Genomic DNA, 26,559 nt, shown 5'->3' on the forward strand with positions numbered 1-26,559 from the left:
ATATATATATATATTATATATATATATATATATATATATATATATATATATATATATATATATATATATATATATATATATATATATATATGAAATCTAGTTAAGTTAGGATAGAAATTACTATTTGTTAGCTGATAATTTGCCAATCTATGTGCATTATGAAATGTATGTCATCATTCTTATCACTACAAATAAGTGTATAAATGTGACAATATATGATAAAATATTTGCTGCAATAATAAACAATCTTATCATCGTTTTTTTTTCTTTCGCATTTGTTATCATTCTTATCATTATAGTAACTAAATGTACACATGTAATAGTATATGAGGTAAACAACATAATTTAACGATCATCCACTAATGATGCATTAATTAACAATCATGCTAATTATTATATTATAACTTGAATAATTAATTAATCATATATAATGAAACAATAATAAAAATAATGATAAAAGACCTTATCATTTCTCTTTTTATTTTTCACTTGCTATTATTTTAAATGCACAAATGCAATAATAAATGAGGGAAATAATATAGTTTTATGGTATTCTATTAATGATCAATTAATTAACGATCGTGTTAATTGTTATACTGTTAACTAATTAATCACACATGATAAAGTAGTGATAGATAAGGTGATAAATAGCTTTATCATTTATCACCCCTTTTTTTTTATCCTTTCTTTCATTACCGTATAATCTTAAAGTTATCCATTTGGGTCTTAGCACGCTCACTTTCATACTGTGTTAGTTAAATCAGCTGCTTTGCACAAAGCAAAATATTTAGTTCGGTGATCAATAATGTGGTTGAGTCCATCGTACCGTGCAATCTCTTTGAGACAATTTTTGTATGTTTATTGACGGAGCAAGCGATCAATTATGTCACCTGCTGTAAATTCCAATCAATTGTACCGCGATATCGCGGGGTTTTGGCTTAGTTTTTTTGCGGACTCCCTTCATGTTACTCCTCTAGTTTATAATGAATTTCTTGGAATTTTGGTATTTGGACTTAAAAAAAAAAAGAAAAAAGAAAAAACGATAAAAATATTCAGTAAATTCAAAGTATATCATTATTAATAGTAAGCATTATTACATGATCTGATAATAACTCAAGGAATTAGAGTGTATTAGAATGGAAAACTCCAGAAAGTTCATTCATATAAAATTATCGGGAAATTATTTTTTGGTAACGCTTGTCGTTTTCCCAAATAATTTTACCCGCATATCACTAATATGTTTTAATGCTCCTTGTCATTTTTATGGATTTCTTTTTCTCTTCTTTTTGTGAGGAGAAAATAAATAAATTTGGATTTTGCGCAAACCATTCAAGAGTTTTGGTTAATAAATAACAATTTGTTACTTTTCAAAGACGAAACAACAGTTCGATCCTACAAATCATGAAGTAAAATAAATCACTTCTGAAGAGGTGATTGAACTGCACGATAAGTTAAAAAGTAATGTCAAATGAATTTGAAGCCAAAAATTCGGATATTATTATTTGAAATTTTAAAGAGCAGAGTAAATATTTTCTTGGAATATTTAGATCTTGTTCTTCACTTTGAAAAAACCTTCGATCGATCCCATGAATTATTTCATTTTTAGATAGAATCTGCAACTCGAGATATCCGGGGTAGAGAAGTGTCGATCGGCCGGTTGTGAGGTGGTGTGGCCGGTTGTTGTTGTTGTTACTTCGTGGTACGGAAAGTAAGGAGGAAAATGGCTATGGAAGTTGAAGTATTACAAAATGTAACTTTCTTATTATAAACACTTTTTATCAGCTTTCTTATCGATGAAATCGATATCTGGAAAGATTTTTTTCTTTTTTTTTCTGGAAACTCTTTTTTTTTGAAAATATTGGAAGAAACCTATATGCATCGGAATTATAAATTTTCTCTGCTTAAATATTTATCCATATGTTCATCTTTCGAATAAGTTGCAACCTGTTGAGGAAATCTAATTTTTGCGAGCAATGCTGAGGAAAATCACGTGTTAGGAAGCGATTCACTCGCAGAAGTCTAAGTATTTTAATTTGAGCGAATGTTCATTATGAAAGTGGAGAAATTTGATCTTTATAAGATACTACATTTAATACCCTTTTTTTTGTGTGTACAGTGTTCTTTACCAGTGTGCAGTTCGTTGTTTCATGGAGTAATCTTCCACCGAATTTGTCTTAAACTATTCTTTGCATTGTAGCGCCGTGTAGTTCACATTACTGCGGAAAATGGAACAAAGTCTGGAGAAAAGGTCATAGAGTTTGAAGACTGCTTTATTGAATAGTTTAAATTCTGAAACAAAAACGATAAATGTAAATTTTAATGTTTTGACTTTAGGATAACCTATTTTTCGTATAAAGTAATATGTGAATTCTCAATCCACTATTCTAACTTAGGAATCAGTATATTAAGGATGAAATAAATTTTTGGAATTTTTGCATATTCGAGGAGTATAAATTCTGCAGGATTTTGATGATGCACCACTGGATGATGTTGTTGAGGTAAAAAGCTTGAGTCCTGATACAGCAATGAGGCGCAGAAGACCACGATACAAAGTGATATGTGCGGGAGAACGACCTAAAGAAGTCAATGAACGCTTGCTGCAGCTTTATCCGTTTGTAGACCAAAAGGTGCATAACTATGCTTTATGTTAGGTTTTCATGATCATATATAGAAATTTTTTCGATGCTTTTGAAGAAAATGGATGTTTTTGCATGTGTACTCTCCAGACTTGCACCATATGTCTGCGTGATGTATCTAGTAAATTTAATGCTCAATAGCCAACTGTGATATACTGCAAATCTCTTAGGTGAAACTTAAATATGATTAGGATATGTCTTCCAAATTCTTGAAGTAGTTAGCAAAAAGCTGGATGATTATATATAAATAGTAGTACTTGGGAAGTGGTCGACTGCAATATCATTTAAATTTTCCGAACTAATACTGATGCATTTTGCAAAACCTCACTTTCTGCATTATAAAAAAAAATGAAGCGGTCGGATTATATACGAAATACCTCCCAGATATTTTCATAATTCGAGTAATTGTTCCAGAAAACACCACTGCCAACACATTGGAGCCATCAGGATAAAGCGGCATCGTTGGTTGTTACAAACGATTATCGTAACGTTGCTTATGCTGGTATGTATTGTTTGCAAATTTTAAAACAAGTGATTTTTTGATTAACGCATAAATCCCAACGTTTTAAATCTCTCTATTTTTTCTTTTTATTCATAGATTTTCATATTCTTCGTGATTCTTTTTTTCTCTACAGATAGTGGGGATCCCAATCAGGAGCTGAATGCAAAAGATGCTGCAGCGGTGCGCACCGATCATCCAATCCCAATAACATGCGGTGTGTACTACTTCGAAGTAACAGTAGTATGTAGTGGAGCTGAGTGTTGTATGGGTGTTGGATTATGTGAACGAAATGTCGATCTGAATAGATTACCAGGTTTGCGCTGCATATAATGTTATGCATAAAAAAGTAAAAGAATAGAGCTTAAATGTTTTCTGTTCTCTTTTCCCGAGAAAACCTAAATATTCTCTCTTGAAACTTTTGCAATAAATATGAGTCATATAATCTTTACTGTTTCGCATTCACTGATCATTTACGTCATGATATTTTAAATGGATCGGGAACTTATAAAGTACTTCCATGGATTGTTTAGTCATCCACTGTATAATCTGTGCTAGCCAATATGGCAGCATTTTCGTATCTCTAGAATTTTTAAGCGATTGAAAAAAGATTTCAATCAATAATTATGAAATTCAGGTTGGGACAGAGCATCATACGGTTATCATGGTGACGATGGCAATTTCTTTTGCTCATCAGGTACTGGACATGCGTATGGACCCACATTTAAGATGAACGATGTTATTGGTTGTGGAGTAGACTTTGTTAGAAAATCAATATTTTTTACCAAAAATGGACGACACTTGGGTTAGTTCCTACTTGATTTATTGATTGTCAGATTTTTTCTTTGCAAAATCCGAATTAAAAATTTGGTCTACCATTTATTATATGGTATCTACTTAGTGGTGGTAAATATAACGAAACTTGAAGGATTTTCTTTTTCACATACTTACAACAGACCTTTTTTATGTACTTGTGTGTAATGATGTCATTACACAGTTACTCCGACTTTCGAAATCGTTTTCTGGGTGTTTCATTACATGTTGAAGAGTAGAGGTACTATGCAAGGCAATTATCGATTGTTCGAACTAGTCAAAGAAAAGGAGATTGTGAATAAAGAACAGATTGTCGTGTGAAAGAAGATATTCATTTGTTTATTCTCATCAATAATATATTCCAGTTCATAAAGTCTTTTATACTATTCATTCTCGTATTTTTTATTGCAGGTATTGCTATAATGGAAGTTGAAAATGTTGTTGATTTGTATCCAATGATTGGCCTTCAAAAACATGGTGCGATTGCGGATTCGAACTTTGGACAGTATCCTTTTAAATACGACATTGAGCAAGAATTCAAGGTCATCGTTGTATGTCATGCAGTGTTATTTCTCTGCATCCCCATTGTTCCTTCTTGTTTCGATAGTAATAAAATGGTCAGCTGGAATAACAAGCAAAAATTGTGAGGAAATGTAGTGCAATGTGTTTTCTATTGATGATGGAGTTGCGTACGATATAGTATTGCGAGATAGTATTAGTAAGAGGTTGTAATGGCAGTCGTTTAACCATACTGATTTTTTCGTTAATTAAATTATCGAAAAAGCATCAGTCTAATTCACTTCACAATAAATACTCTTCGAATGAATTTGGAGATATTCAATTTCCAAATTTATCGCAAACATTAGGAAATTAAGTGATAATAAATTAACGAGGTTGATTAATTGATCGTTATAATGAATATTCTTTTGGAAGACTACTTTCCTTTATTGGTCATACATCTGCACTATCATCAAGAGATATAGTGCATCTAAATATCTGAATAAATCATATGAAATGGTACTGTAATTTTTCAGAATTCCACGTTGATAATTGATTTTAAAAAAAAGAGAAAAGAAAAAGAAGAAAAAAAAAAGAAAAACGATAAAATTCGAGATGTTAAGCCTCACATTATTTGTTTCATTTAATATTTATTAAGATTAAGGAAGTGAAATTTTTTTCCCAAAGGTTTTTTTTTCCCCAAATTATCCAATTTGATAAATAACTTCTTGTCAGTTAAGTTACCTCTAGAAGGAAATGTAGAACCACTTATCAGAGTTTTTCAGGATGCACGCAATTATACATATGAACAAATATGCCAAGTTGTGCTGCCACAAGCAAAAACGGGTTGGATGGACCGGTAAGTAATGGATGCATAATTACTTTCTGGTGATTTTAGAGATGAGATAAAAGGAAAATATGGGAGAATGGATAATGAAAGTTGCTTTCTTTTTTTCCTTGTTTTCGTGACTTATATTTTCTCTATTTCTAGCGCAATATCTTCGTGGTTATTACATGAAGGGTATGGAAGGGCATTAACTGCTTTTAAAAAGCATGCTGATCAGAATTTAAATGAAACTGGTGATGTACAAATGGAGAAAGGAGAAGAGGAATCAAGTGATATTTTAGAAACACGCCGAGGTTGTGATATATTATTTTAAATTCTCGAGATACTTTGCATTTTTAGATGTTTTCGAGTTCGAAATTCAGTTTGCTTTCTCCCCAGTTTGCAATTGATAAATCCTTGGAATTTGTTACGGCATACTAACTCCGTATGATCAAGTTGCATAGCTTAACGTTCAGAGCTTAAAATTCAGTTACCGATATTATCGATTTTAAGGACTTCTTTATCTTTTTATCAGTGAACTTACCAACTGTTTATCCTAAGACGTAATTGTGCATAACACTCAGTTAATCACGATGGAGAGGGTATAATTAGAAAATTGAAACAGTTGGGTGGTTCAAATACGTCATCTAATTCAGTTTTTTCATATAAAAATGGTTCATATGCGATTGCTTTTTTGCTATTTACAAAATAACCTGTAGCGAAGAATTCGATATTTCATAGGATTTTTTATATGTAAAATGATATTTTTTTTTCATGCAGTTCTCTCTCCTGTCTACTTAACTGCCGTATCTCAATTAATTTCACTTGTTTTTTTAATGTGTCAGTTTACAGAATTGAAACAAATGATTTTGGATGGTGAAGTTGGCAAAGCAATCGATCGTGCACGAGCTTTATGCCCGGATTTACTGGAACAAAATAAAGAATTGACATTACTATTGAACTGTCAGTATTACGTGGAGATTTATGCCAAAGCAAACAATGTAAGTTTTTTTTCTCTTGGCATTTCTGCTGTTAAGTGGTTATCAGTAATGTACACTGTATATCCTCTCTCATATCGTGCAAAATTTCACTGTATGTTTACGATTGTAATTCATTTTTGAATAACAGTTGAAACCTAGCAAAGGTTAGATGGACGAAAGGAGGTGAATTGACATTGTGATTCAGTTTTATATAGCCGAAGCGAATTTGTGATGAAAATGTTCATTAGCGAAAAGCGCAACACCAAATGATGTGATATTTTTTCTGAAGATAAAATTTCAAAAAGTCGATAAAATAAAGCTTTTCGTAGAACCTTTCATGAAGTGGATTGGATAAGACTAAATGTTAATTTCAGATTACAATTTCTTCTGTGTCTTCGCGTGATTCAGCTAGTAATTTGTCCCCAAAGGAAGAAACTCGTCCAACACAAAGTAGTCTTTCAGCAATCTCAGGTTAACATGGATGTATTTTCTCCAGCGACAGATCTAGTCAATATTTTCATGATTTTAAAGAAACTGGGGCTAATGGGATAGGAGGGTGGAGAGAAGCGATTTTTTAACATAATGACATGCCAAGCACTATTTGCGCAGTCAGGTATTACTTTGCTGAGTACTGGAAGGCTATTTTTTTTTTTNTTTTTATATGTGTGACAATGGTCTATGACTCTAAACAGAATTGGCAGCATGGGAAATGGAAACTTCAAAAGCGTTTTTTTGCTGTTGTTTAAAATATTCGTTGGACATAATGTGGACCAGAGATTCGCAGTGCAAAATGTGACTTCATGTAAATGTCTAAGTGATTACAGTGATTTTCAGGAGGTGATTCGTATGCTCAAGTGTATAGTAGAAAGGGGCATCCATTTACAATTACTGCCAGTAATGAAAATCTGGGTACGTTTAATCCGTTCAAAAGACGCAACGATGAATGGGGTTTGTTTTCAATATTGTTTCATTTTTTACTTATGCTTAAGCTAATACATGCATATATGCAAATGAGATCTATACATATCCATATATATTCATACATACTATCGGAGTGCTGTGGCTGTGTTTCACAGAGTTAATAATATGTGTTAAAGAAAAAGAGATTATTAAAGATGTACTTTCGAGTTTTTCAATACGAAATCATTTTTAGAGCCTTTCATATGTGTTACTCGTCGGTCACGTACGGGAAATGAAGGAATACAAACAGATTCAAGCCGATTTCCTCGTGCACAAACGAGTAGCACTGTTATTCGGTAAGGTATCATCATTTCTGCTTGTTTTAAGTTATTACCCAACCATCTAATTTTCAGAATCATTGTGTGGCGCTCATTAACATATATAAATTTCAGTAATATGTCAGTTGATGAATTAATTGATGATAAGGCTGCAAATGTCTACTCATCATCATCGAATGGAGCAGTTCACGGTTAGATTCAAATTGCAATTTTTCGTTTTGCTTTTTTTTGGTCTTTTGTTGTAAGTTCAGTAAAGACTTAAGTATGGCATAAATTGTGATTTGTTATCGAATGAGTTGAATGGGCAGTTGATAGTTAAATTCAAATTATGACTTCAACTTGTTTTGAATTAACGAGATGTTTGGCATATTCTTAGAAAATCTAGGACTTTATATCTTTATTGCGGTACTTGAGAAAATTATTCCCACAAATTTTGTGTAAAAAATTTGCTCCAGCATCTAATGGAAGTGCTACAACAAGTAATGGTACTGTATCGAACGGCGTATCTCAACCAGTCACATCAGCAACCACTATCATTGATGAAGATCAAGGTTTATCACGAACTCAGAACTACATTTGCTGTTACCATGTTTTTTTTTGCTGTTAAAATGAGTGATGTTATTTGTTGTAACTTTGAAGTTTCAAATTGTTCAGTTTGTTATGTTCGAACTTTGTTATGATTTATTTAGATCCATCTTGTGGTGACACACATGAAGATGTTATTGGTGGTGCCGAACGAGCATTTAATTCATGTCGAGGTTGGACGGGTGGTGATCTGAAAGATATGATGGACTATGGAGAAATAGAAAGACTCCTCAAACTTGGTCGAGAAATCAATTCTTTATGTCAAGAAATAGTAAATCCCCCGGAAGATCTGGTTCGCCGGACACATGTGGGTTTTTTTTTTGTTTTGTTTTTGAGAATGAAACCTGCATTGGAACGTTTGATTATAATTCAATAATAGTGACATCTGCATAAATAAAGAATCTTCAGAAAATTAGGAGAATGTTATTATGTGGTGGTAAGTTCAGTGATAGCTTTTGAACAACAATAACTATAATATGGAAGCAGAAGAGATGGACAAGGAGAAATCATTGTATTTCTTGACCGCTCACTTTCAACGCTTTCAGCAGGAGCTGGAACAGAGTGAACAAAACAAAATGTTTCCCGATGATTTTTATTAGTTGTTTAGCTTTTGTTTTCTAGGATATCCTAGCTTTGATATGTCATACAAAACCTTTGGATACATCACTTCGCTATTTGCTTGAACAAGTGCAACGTGTACAAGCAGCTAACGGATTAAATAGCGCCTTACGAGGTTATTTTACCATTTTTTGCCTTGGCTTTCCGAGAAATCAATGATATGTGCAGGTTGTCAATGAAGCTAGTTGCTTTATGCTTTACTTTCGAATAGGGCTCATTTCATATGGTATATTTTCGTTCTGTACACTCGGAATTTCAAAAAAAAGACAGAATTTCGATTTTTTTCTTTTTTTTAAAGAGCACATGGGTTTTCCGCAAGAATCGTTGCTCTCAATGCATTTTCGTACTGCGCGGAAACTTCGTAGCGATTTATTGGCCATGCAACTTGGAGTTGCTGTGTTCGCAGATGTGGATAAGTTGGTCGCCCAGAATCTTGAATTTTGATATTTGCCCCGTTATCAGTTTTTTCCTTTTTTTTTAATATGAATTTTGGTATTCTTTAATTTGGCCGTCAATGTATGCCGCGATAAAATTTTAGTTATCTATTATTGTTATATACTAAGATAATTAGCAGCAGAAAATCCATTTCCTTGAAATTCTAAGGAATGGATTTCAGTTTCTTCTTTTTAAAAATGAGCAAGATAGCTTAAACTTTGAAGTCAGTCAAACATTTTAAAAATTATGTAGTGAATCATACTTGTGATGATATGGTCAGACAAGTTTTTCATCCCATGAAAGCCAAGCTCTTAGTAAGTCATGTTAAATCTGCAGTCTAAAGTAAGCGGTAAGAGCTCGACGGTCATTTCTTTTGAAGTATCGGACCTCAGACGAGTATCACAATGTTCATCTGTCTTTTTATTTTCGTGAACTTTTTTATTCTGTGTAGCCCTTAGTTCTTTTTACTTATTCTATGTAAACATTTTTCCTTCTCAATTCATCTGTTTTAGGTTTGTACAATTTTTTCATCATTCCGTCATCTCTTAGTTTGCTTCTCTGTCCACAAATGCGCGATTTTGTACCACCTGGCCAAATCCTTTACCGGTGGAAAGACTTAAATTTTTTAATCAAAAATTTAGTGAAATCTAAACTTTTACTCATTTCATTCTTCAGCGAAATCTTTCAAACACTCATTGCAATGCATTTATGGCACAAAGCTTAGTTAAGGTACCTTTCTAGAACTTTCAAGCATTAATTCTCCTCAAGCTTTACTGAGATGAACTCCGGACTATGGTAAAGCAACGAATAGATTAAATAGACTGACGTTTAATGTGTGACATCTCTAAGCGTTTTCTTTGAAAAGTAATTTTTCATTTTTATTTTCAGTAATTTTAGTCATCTTTTCGGAAATAACGTTCCTTGGTTTTAAAACTTAGAATTGCTCTAAGCATACGATGTTCACTCTATCATCGCTAACTTTTTTTTTTTTTTTTGCGATGTTTTGATATTAGCCCTTTAACTTGTACGCATCTTGTCAACTTATATGCATCTTATCCCTTTTTTTTCTGGTCCTAGACTACTATTTTCGGCATTAGTAGTAGCGATAGTACTATAAATAATGTTTCACTAGACATTCATTTGAATTTTCAATTATTTTCGAAGAAATTTTGTTGCTTTGTAAATATATTCCTGACTTTTTTTGGGTAAGAATTAATTTCAACTTCTCTATTTTTCAAGTTTTAATTTGAACTGCAAATGACTTAAAAACAAACAAAGTTATTCAAACTGTAAATGGCTCTCCTATCCCATGTAGCTATTCTTAATATTCATTTTTCGTGCAGATCTAGCAGTTATTTGCATCCGATGCCTTTTTTTTTTTTTTTCTAAACCGCATTGCTTATGTTCTATCATGTGCTATTTTCTTTTAGTTACCGATATTTGGCATACAAGATTATGTTATTATCCTTCCCGGAATATGCAGATTTAATTCATTGCCTAGAAAAATTCAATTTCAGGAAAAGTTTTCCGAATTTTCCGGGTTAGAGAATTTTTGGCTTCATTCTTCTTCTCTCTGGTCAAATTGCAAAGTTCACATGTAATTCATTTCTTAAACGCATTTCTGTCTTTTTTTTTTCAGTTCGTTCTTTCTTTTCGAAGATTATGGTACTCTTTTTTCCTTTTGTAACATTTTTTCCTAAGAGTGTATATGTAATATACATGCATATATTTGAATATATTCTGCATTAGTCATATATTTGATCGCTTTTTCGGTTTCAATTTCAAATTTGGCTTCATTTTTGAATTCTGACAATTTTGGAGGTTTTCCTGCAGTCTCTGTTTCTTTTTTTCCATTTTTAAGTTTGTCATCGCTTCAAATGGAAATGAACAAAAAGCTTTTTCTATATGGATACATAAATCGTGTGAATAAAAATTTTTTAGCGAAATATTCTTGATTGTTTTACATGATTGTTTTATACCGCAATAGCGAATAACGCAATTATGCGTATTTTAAAATGTCTTATCGAATTCCAATTTTCATATTAGAAGAATTCTACTACTGAATATTTCGGTGTATGTATAGGTAATCAATGAGTTCCACTGATATTGATTTGGGAAATATTACATATTATTACTGTGGTACTTATGCACTGTTTGCACAACAGTTGTCGCCTTTTTCTCTTCCCAATTTCTTTTAAGACTGGACAGAAATTTAAAAATTTCAATCAGGAGGATTTAGGAACAAAGAGTAGTTGGTATTCCGAGTCGTAGTATATATTGTTTATGTTTATGACAATATTCCATTGTTTATGACAACATTCCAGGATTTTCACAGATTTATGACGTGTGATAGGTCTTCCTCGGATTCACTCTTGGATTTCATGCTAAACTTATACCGAACAAGTGCACATAGATGTTAGCCAAATTATAAGATCTAGTTTTGCGCGGTTATGGCTGATGGTGGTTTGTATGCTAAGAAATTGATATTGGCTCCTATGGTTCGAGCTGGTAGAACACCACTCAGGTTTGTCATATCTTTATGTCTCTGAATCAGTGGTGATATTTTCCTCTTCGGAGTTAAAGTTTATCCAATCGTAGCTATTTTTTATTAGTTGTATAAACTAATTTCATAAATTGATGTTCCCAAAAATATTTCCAATTATATCTTGACGGTGGTAGTGAAGAATGAAATGTTAATTTCCAAAAAATCAATTGCCACAGGTAATATTATGTGATGAGGTTAAATGATCAAGAATTGTTCTGTCATACCATTTGCTTTGGAGAAAATGGTCATCATGATTGTTGTTTAAACCTTCAAGTAATTTATAAGTGGAGGGGTAATATTCTAGTTTTAGAAGTGATAAAATTTTAATATATTTGCAAAAAGTAAAGTTCACTATCGTAATATTTTTTCTTATCAGATCTTTTTCTTGCAGAACTTTGGCACTGGAGTATGGTGCTGATCTAGTGTATACAGAGGAAATCATTGATCAGAAATTGTTAGGTTCTCAACGAACAATAAATGGTAACAATTGCAAACTTTCAAATATTTTATTACTTTCAGTAAGATCAGACTTATTCCAGATAAACAAATGTTTATCTTCTAAATTTGTTTCAAAAATTCCAAAAAACTTCGAGAAAGTAGACTTTAAAAAGAATTTTGAATATTCATACTAGAGGTTTGAATTTTTTTCGAAACCAGCTGCAATGCTGAGAAAAAGAAAAGAATGTACTGCATTATAATTGAAGGTTTGAAAAGAATAATTACAGATATACTTGGAACAACTGATTATACCTATGAAGATGACGTCGTTTTGAGGATATGTAATCGAATTGAGAAACAGAAATGTGTCTTACAGATTGTAAGTCATATGAATCATTCTGAAGAACTACTTAAAAGCAAACTATACATTGCTGGAATTAATCTGACAATTTGATTTGATAATTGGCATCTAGTTAAAATCATAAATTCATTTCATGTGCAATATGCTGTAAGAGACAATAATTCTTAGTGCTTATGGGAAAGTCTTTTTGTCATTTAGGGGTAAGATTCCAAAGATGGAATCATGGTCTGTACACAAGGAAGAAGTAAAGTCAAAATTTTATTCTAGGGAACAAATGATGCACAGAGAGCAGCGAATGTCGTTAAAAAAGTGTATGTTTATTAATTTCATCTTTCTTTTTTATTTTCTGCTTTTTCCTTATTCTTAAATTTTTTTCAGCCGTGGGATCTCTTTTCCAACTCTTTTCTCATAAATTGATTTATTATGATTCAAATTTGAATAATATTTTTTAATTTCTTTTTAGCGAAAACGATGTAGCGGCAATTGACATCAACATGGGATGTCCGAAACCATTTTCCATAGCTGGGGGTATGGGTGCTGCTTTGTTAGGAAGTCCTGAAAGGGCGAAAGAGGTACAGGTTGTCACCTTATTTTCACGTTTTCCTGAATGAGGTTTAAATTATATTAACAAAGTTATTGGCGGGATACATGTTTGAAAAATTGGCAATATTTAGTTGCTGATTTCAGTTGAGCTTCATATGGATTTAGTAAGCATGTATCTTGTGGGAAAAAGAAGTTATCAGTACAATTGTCAGCAGAAATGCTGTTTTATGAAATATTTTGGAGAGTTCTTTTTTCTTTCCATTCGAAAAGCACGGCGTATTTATTTGTTTTTTATCAGTTTCAACTAAAATTTAATTTGAAGCCCATTTAATATTATGCATAAAGGTATATGTTTATTTCATCTAATGTAATGAAACCTATAAACATCTAAAATTCTGATATGATTTGGAATTTCAGATAGTACAGACATGTGTTTCCATTTCAACAATTCCAGTCTCTTGCAAAATGCGTGTCTTAGATAAGGTATACATGAGTTAGAAAGTACTTTCATCAGTCTGGCACATTCTTTGTGTCTAAAGGAAGGTTTTGGTTTCATCCACTGATGATTTAGATGGTTCAATTTTATACATCTTATGCTTCTAGCGGGAGGATACGCTCGAATTTGTGAAAATGCTCGAAAGATGTGGTGTTTCGGCAATTGGTATACATGGTCGACGTAGAAGTGAAAGACAAAGTGATATGAATCGTCTAAATGAAATTCATGAAGTTACTCGAGTAGTTTCTGTGCCAGTTATTGCGAAGTAAGCTAGATGGAGATGGTGATGAAGTTGTCATTCATACGACAAGCCTAGAATAGCTAAATCCATATCTGTCTTTTTGTAAAACTCTAGTTAACTAGTTTCCATTTCGAAAAAAGTTTTACAATTCTCTCACGTTGTATTTTAGTGGATTCTCTGGTTCAATTAAAGAATATGCAGATATTATGAGGTTTTGGAAACAAAGTGGTGCAAGTAGTGTGATGATAGCAAGAAAAGCTCTCAGTAACCCGAGTATATTTCGTCCCAAAGGTTTCATATCATTCGAGGAAGAAATATGCGGATTTCTAGAAATGGTAATCGTCCCTTAATTTTTCTTGAATTTTCTTTAAATCGAATAATACTGTCAAATTTAATAATTCATTTAGTAAGAAATTTGTGTAGATCTTATATGTGAGGAAGTGCAGTTTGTTTTGCATAACTTACTAAAATTTTCGAATTTTCATTATGCTGATGATAAATTTAAAAGTTATTCATATATTGTTACGTTTTATAGTTAGCATCGCAGTCATTGACTGAGCTCTCTTATTTCCTTTAAAATTCCTTCTGTTGTTTTCGTTCCTTTTTTAAAGTTGAAATTTAGTGGAAAATTAAATCTGATTTTTTTGATATTTTAGGCTTGCAAATATGATGAAAACTTTACCTCAACAAAATATGTGGTACAGAGGATTCTTGGATCTAAACAGGTATCAATTTACTGCAGTTCTCTTTGGTCTGTTAAGTAATGTCCGTCTTTATGTTTGCATACCTCAATAGATAGTTAGTAATTTTGATAACTCTCGGAATTCTTCGAAGTATTTCGTAAATATGCCCGTAAAATGCAACTTTTTAAAGTATAATTTTCAGGAAACTGATGAACGTGGGCGGGAAACTGTCTTAGCAGGAAGTGTTTCAGATATCTGTAAAGCGTGGTCCATTAGTGATACGTATCAGTGTTATAAAAATATTGGAAGGCGAGCAACGCAAAAGCGAAGATTTGAAGTGGACAGTGAAACGGGAATAAGTTTTATTGATCTCACATTTCCACCGTAAGTTTTCAGGATTATTATGTTTCTGTGAAATTATCGCAACAAACAATTTATTAGAAATAGTTATATTCTTGACCAGTTTTATTCATTACCAGGAACCCGTCTTTATTTGGATCTTTAAATATTGGGATGCCATCTTGCTGTCCGGTTTTGCGATGCAATATCTCTTCCCATGGTATCATGTCAATATCCTGTTTACGTTGAAATGCTATAAAAGGCTAACATAACGAATCAAGTCATTCCATCTATCCACTAGCAAAATCTATGATAATTTATGTATAAATACTGTATAAGTGGCAGAGACTTCTATTAATTTCTTTGAGAATTTGCTGTTATTTCTTAAAAATGTTCACAGTGATTGTTTAGTAAGCGACTTAAAGATAGAAGTGGAGCGGTAACTCCGAAATGTATCTTAAATGCTTTTTGTGATGAAAGTGGAATCAAGCGACCGGTTTACCAATGCGTAGGTTATAATTACTATTATCAAGTTTAACCAAATCATTTATAGACTTTTGAAGAATAGTATAGTTTAAGGTACTAAGCTTTGAGGATACTAATTTTTATCACGTTTCTAGGACTGTAGAAATTTTGTTTCTCTTCTTCTGTGCAAGAATTAATAAAGAAAGTACTTCACCAAGAGCAGAAGACAGGACATTTTGCTTAGCAATGAATGGGATCAGCAACAAGAAAAATGTTGGGGCGAACAACACATGCATTTTTTTTTTATTCATAATCTTTCTTTCATCTGAACCCTAAAAAGCTGTACCACTTGCATTTTCCAAATTCTTAACACTAAACATTGATAGATTTCAGAAGCTTCGTGCGACTGACAAAAGATATGAGGCGACCATTGAAGTTGATAGTAGAAAATTCTCATCGCGCATTGGACAACCAAACAAAAAAATGGCCGAACAGGTAGTTGCTTCTTCGTTTCACTAATTAACCATCTCGTTTTACCAATTGATGGATTTGATCAATTTCAGGTGGCAGCACTGGCCGCTTTGGTTGGTCTTGGTAAGCGTGAAAAGTTGCCTGGTGATTGGGAAGAATTGTGAAATACTCGTTACATTTGAAATGTTCGCTTAAAATCTGCTACGATACTTGATTGTTGTTATTCTTGATAATTTTATGGGATTTCTGAAATCCGAAAGTTTTCAGAAGTTTTCGTGACGATCTGGTCACCGCTTCTTTATCTTTAAGGAAGAAGTAGGTTTCGTTAATTAAATGTCTAGAATATATCTGCCAAACAGTAATTATACATCATGGTAGCATAAGAATAAAATGGAGAATCAGGACGACTATTTCTAAGTCAACTACTTTATCGAAAAAATTAGTGAAAACGCATGCCATTTATTTAAAAAAGACCGTACAAAAATCAGAAAAAATGCCAACAAAAGGACAAATTAACAGATCTCGAAATCACAACAATAAGAAAAGAGAAATCATTAAAACCAAAACCATAACTCCACTTATGGCAAAAAATAAAAAAAAACTGTTATGAAAAAATGATATAAAATAAAAAATGGAAGGAACTGTTACGATATTTTTGTTTTTTCCATCAGATGAGATTCACTTCGGGATTAATTTTCCCACGACTGATACTGTAATTGGATGCATCGATGGTGCGTTTTTCATGAATAACTCAATTGCACGACCAGCACTTTCTGACCAAAGGAACAGATCCCTGCAGAGAAGATAATGATCTAAAATTTCCACAACCAAAGCAAAAAAAAATATTGCTCTTCGAACAAAAAATTAACTCGTGTGAAAAATAAAGTTTGAATGTAGAAGTACAAGTGAGGCAAATTAAAAAAAAAGAAATTAAACGAAGCAAAGTGAATTTCACAGTTGGCTGATATGAAAATATGCCGATGAATGGCGATCTGAGTATTTGTTTGTAACAACTTGAAATTTAAAGTCTGAGATTATTGTTAAAGATGCCCACATTAAATTTGAAAATTAAAATGATAGTGAAGCAAACAATATCTAGGGTAGGAGAATTGGGATTTAAAAGTTTCCTCGAAGTTAGATTCTTTCATTTTCAACAATTTTAACCACTCATATCTTCAGTTTCGATTTTCCAATTCATCTTTTCATTATCAACAACAAAAATATTTCCTCTAGTGATAATTCCGCGGAAATTCTAGACAAATGACTTCTATAATTTTAAAACAGCATAAAAAGATTTACCTGTAAATCGGTCTTACATACTTGATTCGACCTTGTTGTGTGACAAAGTCGAAAGCAACTGGTATGATGTCTTTCCAGTGATTTTTTAAACATAATTGAATCCAACTCGATAAAATATCACAATTTCCGGTTTTCGAGAATTGATTCACCTCATCCAGACGTGCCAATTTTGCATGTGAAAGTGGTGGCACTTTTGCCTGCAAATTATATCTGAGTAATGAAATGATTAAGCGGTCGTAAAGTAAATGGTTTGTAAATTGCACTCCAACTACTTCAAACTATCGCTTTCAATCTTGTTTTCCATTACCTTCTTTTTTTTCCCCACCTCTCTCCCTCTTCCTCAATTTATCCTTCCATTAATTTCTTGCTGTGACAGGAATACTCCAAAATGACAACATTGCTTACTTGGATTTATCTGGATGCACTAATTTGAAACATACAGAAATAATATTGCCAACTGGATTGAAGAAATAAATGTGGTATTTATTAACTGATGATTGAAAACTAACCAATCGTAAATGACTCAACACTTTCTCTTTCTGTAATGTAGAAAGAGAGAGATATTTCGAATTATCGATATTCATTATTTCAGAATCTTTCATCTTCGCCCATTCCTCTGCCAATGCGACGACTTCACGCATAGCTGTATTATCAAATCTGTAAGGTAAAGAAAAAAATTTTCAGAAATGAGCAAAAGTGTAATTCCCTTGAATTTTGAGGACATTAATATGAATTAATTCTTACGGATTAGATTTTTCAAATAACAGGAGAATATACGCTTAAAAATTGTGTGATTTCAATCTTTTGATTCTATTGCGGGTTATTTGATCAGAACAGATTTATTCAAGCTTATAAGTTCCATTATTTGGAAATTTTCAAGGCAAGAGACAAAAAATGGCATTTTGGCTTACATGCAGAAAAACGGTGTTTGAGTCTTCAAGGAACGAGTTTTGAAAAATCAATTATTATGCACTAAATTTTCAAAATTTTTCAAGAGAACTAGATAGTAAACTTTTTTAACTTACAGCGGTTTTATCTTGGGAATTCCTGTATCATATAAACAATTATCCCAATCAATAGCATCAAGTATATTCTTCTTATCTAAGAAATACTGATATAAGAAAGCTTTCCAATCATCAGTTACTATTGATTTCTGAGCAAACTTCTCAATATACTTCTTCAGGAATCCACCGAACTGAGTTATACCAAGTTTTTGTTCAAGAACCATGAGAAGAGCCGATCCCTGGAAGTAGTAAACAAAAAAATCAAAAATAATTCGGAACGCCCGGAAAATAAAGTCGAAGCAATTTAATTCATGCATTCCTATGATCTAACTTTGCATTTTCGATAAATGTGAAGCAATAAGTCATACTTGACTATTTCAAATCAATAAAATAAACCTTTTCGTACGGGATCAATGAATATGCATCATCGGGATCTCTATTTTGCAAATCCGGTATTAATTTTGTAAGTGGATGGTCATCGGAATACTGTTCTTTAACAGCACTCACCAAACCTTCCTGAAATTGTTATATTTTCAGTCAGTGACTCAGATGAATGATCAATATATACCCTATAAATAAAAATAAAAATTTACTTCCCAACCACATTGAGCCTGAAACTGTCGTTCTTTTTCTCCTTCAAGTTCTCCTACTATTTTACGTTCCAAGAATGTAGTGAAGCCTTCGTTTAGCCTGAAAAAGAGTAAATGTCATGCTATAAAAATAATGAAAGTTTTTCATCCGTTTAGAACTATTACGAACTGAAAAGTATTACCTTCGAGATCTTCCGTTCAAAATATTCCAATTAACATCGTATCAAATTTTAGCTTAATCTGCTTATCCAACAAGTATTCATTAGTGAATGGTTAATTCATTGGGTTTTTTACTCAGTGCTGTATGAAAATAAATTTCTACTAATATCTTGGAAAGTGAAAATAGTTTAACTAAATCCACAATGAACTATGATACTAATTGAGCGTTCATCAAAGGCATAACTTTGTCGTCAATAAGCACTTACCAAAAGTGTTCCCAATTAGCGTTGCTGACTAAATTTCCTGTCCAGCTGTGTGAAATTTCATGAGCTATCACATAAGCTGCCGATCGATCACCAGCTAATAATGTCGGTGTTACAAATGTTAAACACGGATTCTCCATGCCACCAAATGGAAATGACGATGGAAGCACAACCAAATCATACCTGATATTGCTAATATACTGGATTTGTTATCAACTATGATCCTTCAGTAATTTTATGCATTTAGTCAGTCGAACCAAACTGAAGTTACTATTTTCTCAAAATGAGCGGAGAAAGAATGATTGGATTTAAAGTGAATTTGTTAATCAAATAAAATTTATCATTTTCAGTATATAAGCCAACAAAAGGAACGAAATGGTAAAATAGAGGTAAGTGGTATAACTTAGCGAAGACTATATATAAACTATTAAAACCATAAAGTAATAAACATGGCTCATTTCATTTACCTTCCCCATTCATATTTTCCGATTAAATTTTCAGCAGTTTTTAGGATTTTTTCCGTTTCACCAAATTCATAAAACGCTTTATCGATTACTGTCGGTTCAGCCCAAATTGCACAGCGTATGCTCAAATCTCGTTTCTCCATTAATCCGACAACAATAGCCAAAAGATAGGAAGGTATTCGTATTGATTGCTTGAATGAATACTTCTTTAATTTTCCAACTTCTTGCGGTTGGCCTATGGCAACTGCACTCATCAAACACATCAAATCACTGGGGACAGCTACCTGAAAAAAGAAAAGAAAAATATTTTTTTGCCTTACTGTAAACATTATGCATAAAAAACGGGAGCAAAAAAGTCATTTAAGAATGAAGACGACGTCTAAATTATTTGAGTAGTTTAAAAATACAGAAAATTAAAAAAAAACAAGCCAAATTTCCGTAAATGCAAAAAAAAAAATGCAATTTTGACGTATCGAGATTAATATCAAGGTTTGATATGATTAAAATTAAGATATTCTGGTCTTAATACTGGAAAGCGAAAATTCAAAATAATCTGAGTGCTTGAACTTGAAAATAAAAAACGAAATCCGGTAACATGGTTCAAAGGAAAAAAAAAAAACGAATAATCTTACCATGGCATCGTAGGTCTGTTTCACGGAAGGTGTATCCATGCATGGTACTATTGAACGAGCATGTATGGGCTGGCATTGACTGAATAAATAAGGTTTCGCTTTTGTGACTGTTTGTTCGGCTTTCAAAAACTGCAACGCTGAGCATTTTTCACCCGTATTATAGATGACGCTGAGATTACTGAAATTAAAATGGCAAATTTACTATTTAATAATTCAGAATATTAGCAAAGAGCTTTGTCAATCGACGATTGAGACGTGATTGAGTCCCTTCGTCGTTTTAAATTTTTACTTTATAACTTGCAAGGATAAATTCATACTGAATTAACGAGAATAGTTCGCTTTTACTACACCAGTCGCGGAATAAATTAAAATTCACAAGGATTCAATAAATCTTTTTCAGGAAATTTTACCTAAACTCATAAGCGTTTCACTGATAATGACTGCCATGGAATATTTCGACATGTTAATAGTATTTTCAGGAGATAAAAATAGGTAAAAAATTTTGAAAATCCAATTAACCATGCCCGCAAGAAATCAATTAAATAATTACAATCTGCAATCAATAAGTATTTAATTACTTGATAAACTTACAATTTGTCTCCATCTTTTCGTTTACCCACATCGATTATAATTTTTTCACCTAAAATGCCAGCATTTTCCACGCGGTAGTTGACGATTTCATTATCCGCTTTAATACTTGCTACTTCCAACGATTGACTATCTAATATCTGGAAATATTATTTAGTCATTGAATTAATTTCGGTACTATTAACAATGCCAATAATGTAGCAATACTAAAAAATCGAAAGGTAGGAAAATAGGAAAACAAAGTAGGAAAAATCCTATAGTCTTAAGTGTTTTTTCTCAAATTCAGCAAAAATTTTGTTTCAGATATAAATGTACCAAGACTTAACACTATTAAGCTTTCAGGATTATACTGGTTCATAATAATTTGTATAAATCAACAAAAATTATTATTTTCTCTATTATTTCCATACCTATAAGTATAGGATTGCTGTAATTTCCAGAATTCCGATAAGGACTTTAGAAAGTAGTCAGAAATAAAATAAATCTTTCCGAAATATTTTAAAAAATATGAAAGTTGGATCACCCAAAACCTAATCAATGAATGGGTTAGAAAGGAGTGATTTCATCCCTACATTCTCGGAACATTTTATAGAACTGTATAAGTAATTATGATCATGCTATCATCAATTGAAATACTAACTGGGCAATCGGATAATCCTGCTCTCATTTCGATGAGAATAAATGAAAAATGAGGAAAATTCGAAATGTAGCATGACATTAAGCATCTTATTACTATCAATTATTGAGCAAAGAATATAAACTTTTGAAAAATTTGAGGAAATGGACGTGAATGGAATTGGAAACAAATTTTATTGAAATTATAAATCGTTTAAAAGTGAATGTTGTAAAATGAAAAATTATTACAATTTTATCAGTTGGTTTGATGATATGTATCGATAAAACAACACTTCCAGATATCTGAAATTTAAAAAAATCTATTGTCCAATCCAACGAAAAATGGTCAACTGTCGCTTCATTGATATTAGCACTGGATGATGGATCGTACATGATCTCTGAAAAAAAAAAATGAATCTATAAATATCAAAAATTTTCGCTCTGACCATAATTTACTTCATTGAAATTACCGTAAAAAACACTTGTATAAATTATTTAAATAGATTATTTGTCAAAATGTGAGTGAAAAATTTCTATCCACTAATTAAAGAGAGAAGAAAATTATCAACATTACTATCAACAAAATCCGAAAATCTGAAATCAATGAGTGTGCAACACTGCCATGATTTTATAGCATTATTTTCAACAGACTCTCATGCAAGATATTAAGTATCAACTTTATTAAATTTTTCAAAGCAGTCATTATGTCAAAGATTGTTTTTGATCAAAAAGTAAGATGAATTCATTTGAATCTTCAAAATTAATTCGTTTTTTGACTATGATTTCACTGATGGCAAAAGTATGCATCTGAATATCCTAACAAATTTCAGTAATTTGATAATCATAAATATTAGTTTAAAATTAAAAAAAAAAATAACAAATACGATACAAAGAAGTTGTAAAATAGTCAAATAATGACAAAGGAAAAATATGTAAAACATAAATTCCACGCACATTTTTTGCAGTGGCATTATTCGTCACCTTTGCAAATATATTATCGACATATAAAACGGATTGAATACATATATCACCGATAACGGGATAGTAAATACGGATAGTTCTAAATCTTTGTTTTTGAATTTGATTTTTTCTCCACAACAAACAACAATACAAATTCTGTTTCAGTTAACAATAGCATATAATTAATTGGTTTCGAATGATTTCTATTTCTTCACCAGTTTTTTTTTTTTTTTTTTTAATTTTCATTCAGTCATTAACTTTTCTTAACTGGTGAACGAAAGTGTAATATTTAAAGTTACCAGAAAAAATTTGAAATAAACTTTACTGAAATTCTCAGTAAACAAAAAGAAACTTGGCGAAAAAAATTATCAAACGACAGACGAAAAAAAAAACGATTCAGTAATCCGATAAAATTAATCAAGCAAAATCATTGCAAACTGATTAATTTCTTAAATAAAAATCATGCAAATAATATTTTTAGCTTGAAAAAAAATTGAAAATCACTCACTTGAAAAAAAAACATATAACTGCCCGTTTCCAAATATAATTAAATCAAGGATGATTGCAATCACTTCCGTACTAAACGTAGCACTTTGATATCTGGTGATTTATATATATCATCTAAATGCTCATCTGCTACTGGATAAATACCAAAAAAAGGAGATATCATTTCAAAAAATCGTTCTTGAGCAATCTTCGGTTCTCCAATATCGCGTACTTCGTAACAACAAATAATCATTGCCGCATCTGATCGTAATACTAGTTTAACAAGTCCTTCTAATGCCTGAATCCGAATGCAAAGCTTTAACCATGATTTTGTGGTGCATATAAAACTGTTAACAATCATGCTTTTCAGTGAGTAACTTTTGATTTTCCACGTCTTGCTCATAGTTTGATAAAAACATGGTAAGTGATTGATAAGTGAAATAGCATAAGAATCTACAGCTAAAAGTCAGTTCTACTCATACCAGCAGATCATACTTTTAGAAATACCAATTAAATCAAGAATGATAAAAAGAATGACTTTACCCCTAAGTAGTAAATAACATCAACCATTAGAATAACGTCGAATGATAGCGATTTATCGCATGGATTATTCCAATCCAAAACTTCAGCTTTAACAGAACCTTCATTTCTTGTTATCATTTCCTGATTTTCTTGGATATTTCGTTCCAATAAATTAATTCCTTCTGATGAATCAGTTGCCACAACATCTGCGCCTAATGCTGCTAAGAGAATACTGCACACTCCTGTTCCAGCACCAAGTTCTAGAACCTGGTGATAAAATATATCATTGGAAATTCCCATTTACAATCCCATTGATTACTCCCACATCGATAAAAGTTAGAAAATCGATATCATATCAGTGAAAATTGAAATTAAACGACTACCTGAATAATTACTACAACAGTAATCCAACTAGGATTTTGATGTTATAGCATCAGGAATTAAAAAAACTTCAGGATCTTTTTATTCCAACAAAGCATCAGTTTATCTTCTCAGTGAAATTTAAATGCCTTCTCTATCGTCTACATATTTTTTAGCCAGACTTATAATTTTTAATCGAATCTTCCTTTCCATATCAATATCAATAATCAGAATTTTTACAATAATCATAAATAAACAGAGCTAAAATTGTATAAAGTACCTTTTTTTTCTTCCAGAATGATTGATGTCGAATAAAATAATGACAAGCTACAATAGCACTATCCCAAACGACACAACTAACATGTCCAATGCATCGTTGTCTTATTTTTAATTTATTTTCGCCAAATTTTAACTCACGCACGAAATGTGACATGTCATCATCCTCCTTCTTCTCGTTCATATTATTACATTCCTGAAATTTTAGTGTAATTTCAAATAAAATTAGAAACTAATCAAAAAAACACTGTATGATTATTTCAGTAAGTATGAACCGTTGTCTGTTAGAAAGTATTTAAAGAAGTTAACATTAAACGTTCTATTAAAAATATAAACAATAGATTTTCTTTAATCTTTAAAATTTCACTTAATTTTAAAACTTGTCTTTGATGCTTAATCATTTATAAAATTATTGAGAAAAATCAAAACTTTTGCATTCTTTCAAAAAAAAGAAAAAAATGTGTAATTTTCAATAATTTTCATCTAAAATTTTATATTACAAATTATAATTTCAATTTTCAAATTTTAAAAAATACAAATTAGCTGAAAATAAACAAAAAATAAATAAGAAAGAAATAAATAAGAAAAAAAAAATAAAAAATAAAAAATAAACAAACAAAATATTCAAAAATAAATATTTCAATATATGACGAAATAAAGAATAATCATCCATCTGTGCTCATTTATTTCATTCATTTCCATTTCATTTTCTTTTGCTAATTTAAAAAGAAAAAAAAAAAAGTGGAAACTCACAGAAATCTTGGCCATATTTATTGATCGTTTCCAGTTTGATCAATATTTGTTTACACTAATCAAAGTATTTGCTCTAAAAAATATACAAGTAAATTTTGATATTTTTACAAAGTTATTTCCAATTATAATCATATTGTTATTGCTCTCATACAAATCTTTTCAATCTCTAACAACGGTTCTTTTATAGATCATCGTATTCTCTGCTATTTTCTCATCATACTTTCAGATATTACTTTCACTCTCTGCTACACACATATACTACAGTCTCTTCACCCATTCTTAATCTTTTTTTTAGGATTAGATGCACTATAGGAATATGATTCATAAGTTAACGAAAAGTCATATCTAATATAAGTCATACGTAATTGCAACGTACGTCATCGAAAACGTCAGCCATTAGCCGTGATAAATCGATGATGTAATCGTGAAAGATTAAGTAGGTTCAGCATCATTTTGCTAATTTTCGGTTTTAACTTATGGCGACAAACGTAACGTTAGCTTATAACGGTAATCACGTGACGGATCACGTGACGGCTTCTAATCTTTCATTGGTTATAAATGAATGGTTACGTGATGGAAGAAACTTGTTCACGTATGAGTTATATGCAGTACGATAGTGTCACATGTAATGTACGATGAACGATCAGTTCATTTTTGATTGTTTACTTTTTACTTGAATTAACGATAGGTAATATGATCAGTAATTAGATTATTGTGGTATTCGTGTTCAAATAGAATGGTACCAGCGGATGTGTCACAATGTGGTGCCACGCGGAAACGTGTTGTCGCATGTGATAATGATAAATTGAATGATGAAGAATATATTTTGAAGAGGAAGCGAAATAACGATGCTGTAAACAGGTTTATTTTCCTCTTTTTTTAGGCTCATTAAATTAGATTTAAAAGATTTTTTTCACATTGTTGATTATTATTTTCAGCAGAAGGTTAGCTTAACAGAACCAAAAAATTGGGTTTCAATTGAAATTTCAGTATGGTTTAATTCGAAAATCTTCAATGCTCAATGTATTCCGTTCCTTATTTATTTTATAATTTCATTGTTTGAGAATTATTTGACAGTAGTCAGAATTTTTTTTTTTTTTTTTTTTGGAACAACAGATTCTACATTATAATAGTGATTTACTGATTTGCTTCAGAAAAAAAAAAAAAAGAAAAGAAAGAAATCAGTCGTAGTTTTGTAGAACTCGTCAAAAGAAACGACTAGAGGAAACAGATACAATGCTACGTGTGGAACATTTAAGAAAGGAGAATGTTGAACTGGAGAAAAAGGTTTCTATTTGTTTTTAAAACATATCACTTTAGTTATTAAAGTTAACTTAGAAGACAGAATTTTACGTAAGGAAAGTATTATCGAAATTGTAATTTTAAAACCTGCTATTAGATAACTTTGTTATTTCTACTTTTGTTTGTTCATCTTTGCATAGTTTTTCAGAATTTATATGAATTTATTGAACATTTTAATTTGTTCCATCTTCTTTGTTAACTAATTTCTGTTGTTATTTTTCTTTTTTCTTCCTTTTTTTTCCTTTTTTCTTTTTTTTTTTTTTTTTTGTCATCTTTGCAACGTTACGATCTTATTGTAGGTTGAAGGACTTCAGAAAGAATTGTCATTTCTAAAGGAAATGTTTGTTGCTTATGCAACCGGTAGCAGGGCAAAGTCGAGTGCGAATGAGGGAAAGAATGAAACAAGAATGAGTAGCGAGGAACCGGGGTGTAGCCACAGCACATAGCTTCTGATTACGTTGGATATAATTTAATTAATAACTGGTTGGGATACCGGAATATCTGCGTATTTCACTGTAACACATCCTTGATGGCTATGCAGTTGCTTGCCGAACAAGGAGTGCTTTGATAATGAGG

At 31.5% G+C, this 26,559-nt stretch overlaps 5 protein-coding genes across 6 annotated transcripts in view; 3 read left to right on the forward strand and 2 right to left on the reverse strand.

Annotated features, from left to right (window-relative positions):
- Positions 1-1,598: 1,598 nt before the first annotated feature.
- Positions 1,599-9,137, forward strand: LOAG_03825 (hypothetical protein; the record flags this gene model as incomplete). The annotated part of the gene is made up of 17 exons (XM_020446421.1): positions 1,599-1,750; positions 2,463-2,627; positions 3,051-3,138; positions 3,272-3,451; positions 3,773-3,940; positions 4,360-4,490; positions 5,232-5,305; positions 5,438-5,586; positions 6,125-6,273; positions 6,627-6,723; positions 7,087-7,200; positions 7,406-7,508; positions 7,605-7,681; positions 7,946-8,041; positions 8,180-8,382; positions 8,697-8,808; positions 8,992-9,137. The coding sequence occupies exons 1-17, from the start codon at positions 1,721-1,723 to the stop codon at positions 9,135-9,137; spliced, it is 2,082 nt and encodes a 693-aa protein (XP_020303232.1). The 5' UTR covers positions 1,599-1,720.
- Positions 9,138-11,446: 2,309 nt separating this feature from the next.
- Positions 11,447-16,115, forward strand: LOAG_03826 (the record flags this gene model as incomplete). Of its 2 annotated transcripts, XM_020446422.1 has the most annotated exons (14): positions 11,447-11,652; positions 12,065-12,153; positions 12,399-12,490; positions 12,740-12,783; positions 12,936-13,044; positions 13,433-13,498; positions 13,619-13,776; positions 13,922-14,087; positions 14,409-14,477; positions 14,638-14,819; positions 14,915-14,994; positions 15,186-15,282; positions 15,633-15,734; positions 15,803-16,115. In XM_020446422.1, 12 exons carry the CDS (start codon positions 11,579-11,581, stop codon positions 15,215-15,217), a joined length of 1,161 nt encoding a protein of 386 aa, XP_020305123.1. The 2 variants fall into 2 exon arrangements, with proteins under 2 accessions (XP_020305123.1, XP_003139411.1); XM_003139363.1 differs by lacking the exon at positions 14,915-14,994 and having other exon boundaries at positions 11,579-11,652; positions 15,803-15,874.
- Positions 16,116-16,313: 198 nt separating this feature from the next.
- Positions 16,314-21,728, reverse strand: LOAG_03827 (leukotriene A4 hydrolase). The gene is made up of 11 exons (XM_020446423.1): positions 21,574-21,728; positions 20,713-20,849; positions 20,122-20,299; positions 19,493-19,773; positions 19,029-19,208; positions 18,607-18,703; positions 18,410-18,529; positions 18,035-18,252; positions 17,519-17,666; positions 17,010-17,206; positions 16,314-16,503 (listed from the first exon to the last, which is right to left on the reverse strand). Exons 1-11 carry the CDS (start codon positions 21,715-21,717, stop codon positions 16,389-16,391), a joined length of 1,815 nt encoding a protein of 604 aa, XP_020303233.1. The 5' UTR covers positions 21,718-21,728; the 3' UTR covers positions 16,314-16,388.
- A 1,067-nt stretch (positions 21,729-22,795) lies between these two features.
- Positions 22,796-25,139, reverse strand: LOAG_03828 (hypothetical protein). The gene is made up of 5 exons (XM_020446424.1): positions 25,058-25,139; positions 24,682-24,754; positions 23,933-24,124; positions 23,314-23,559; positions 22,796-23,068 (listed from the first exon to the last, which is right to left on the reverse strand). The coding sequence occupies exons 2-5, from the start codon at positions 24,694-24,696 to the stop codon at positions 22,853-22,855; spliced, it is 669 nt and encodes a 222-aa protein (XP_020303234.1). The 5' UTR covers positions 24,697-24,754; positions 25,058-25,139; the 3' UTR covers positions 22,796-22,852.
- A 214-nt stretch (positions 25,140-25,353) lies between these two features.
- The window catches only part of LOAG_03829 (hypothetical protein), a 2,590-nt gene continuing 1,384 nt past the window's right edge, over positions 25,354-26,559 (forward strand). Inside the window, exons 1-2 of the mRNA XM_020446425.1 lie at positions 25,354-25,542; positions 25,881-25,968. Of these exons, the coding sequence (XP_020303235.1) occupies positions 25,418-25,542; positions 25,881-25,968 (213 nt within the window). The 5' untranslated portion in view covers positions 25,354-25,417. The remainder of the gene's footprint in view (positions 25,543-25,880; positions 25,969-26,559) is intronic.

The sequence above is a fragment of the Loa loa genome (genome assembly GCF_000183805.2).
Source record: "Loa loa unplaced genomic scaffold supercont3.323, whole genome shotgun sequence".
NCBI classification, from domain to species: domain Eukaryota; kingdom Metazoa; phylum Nematoda; class Chromadorea; order Rhabditida; family Onchocercidae; genus Loa; species Loa loa.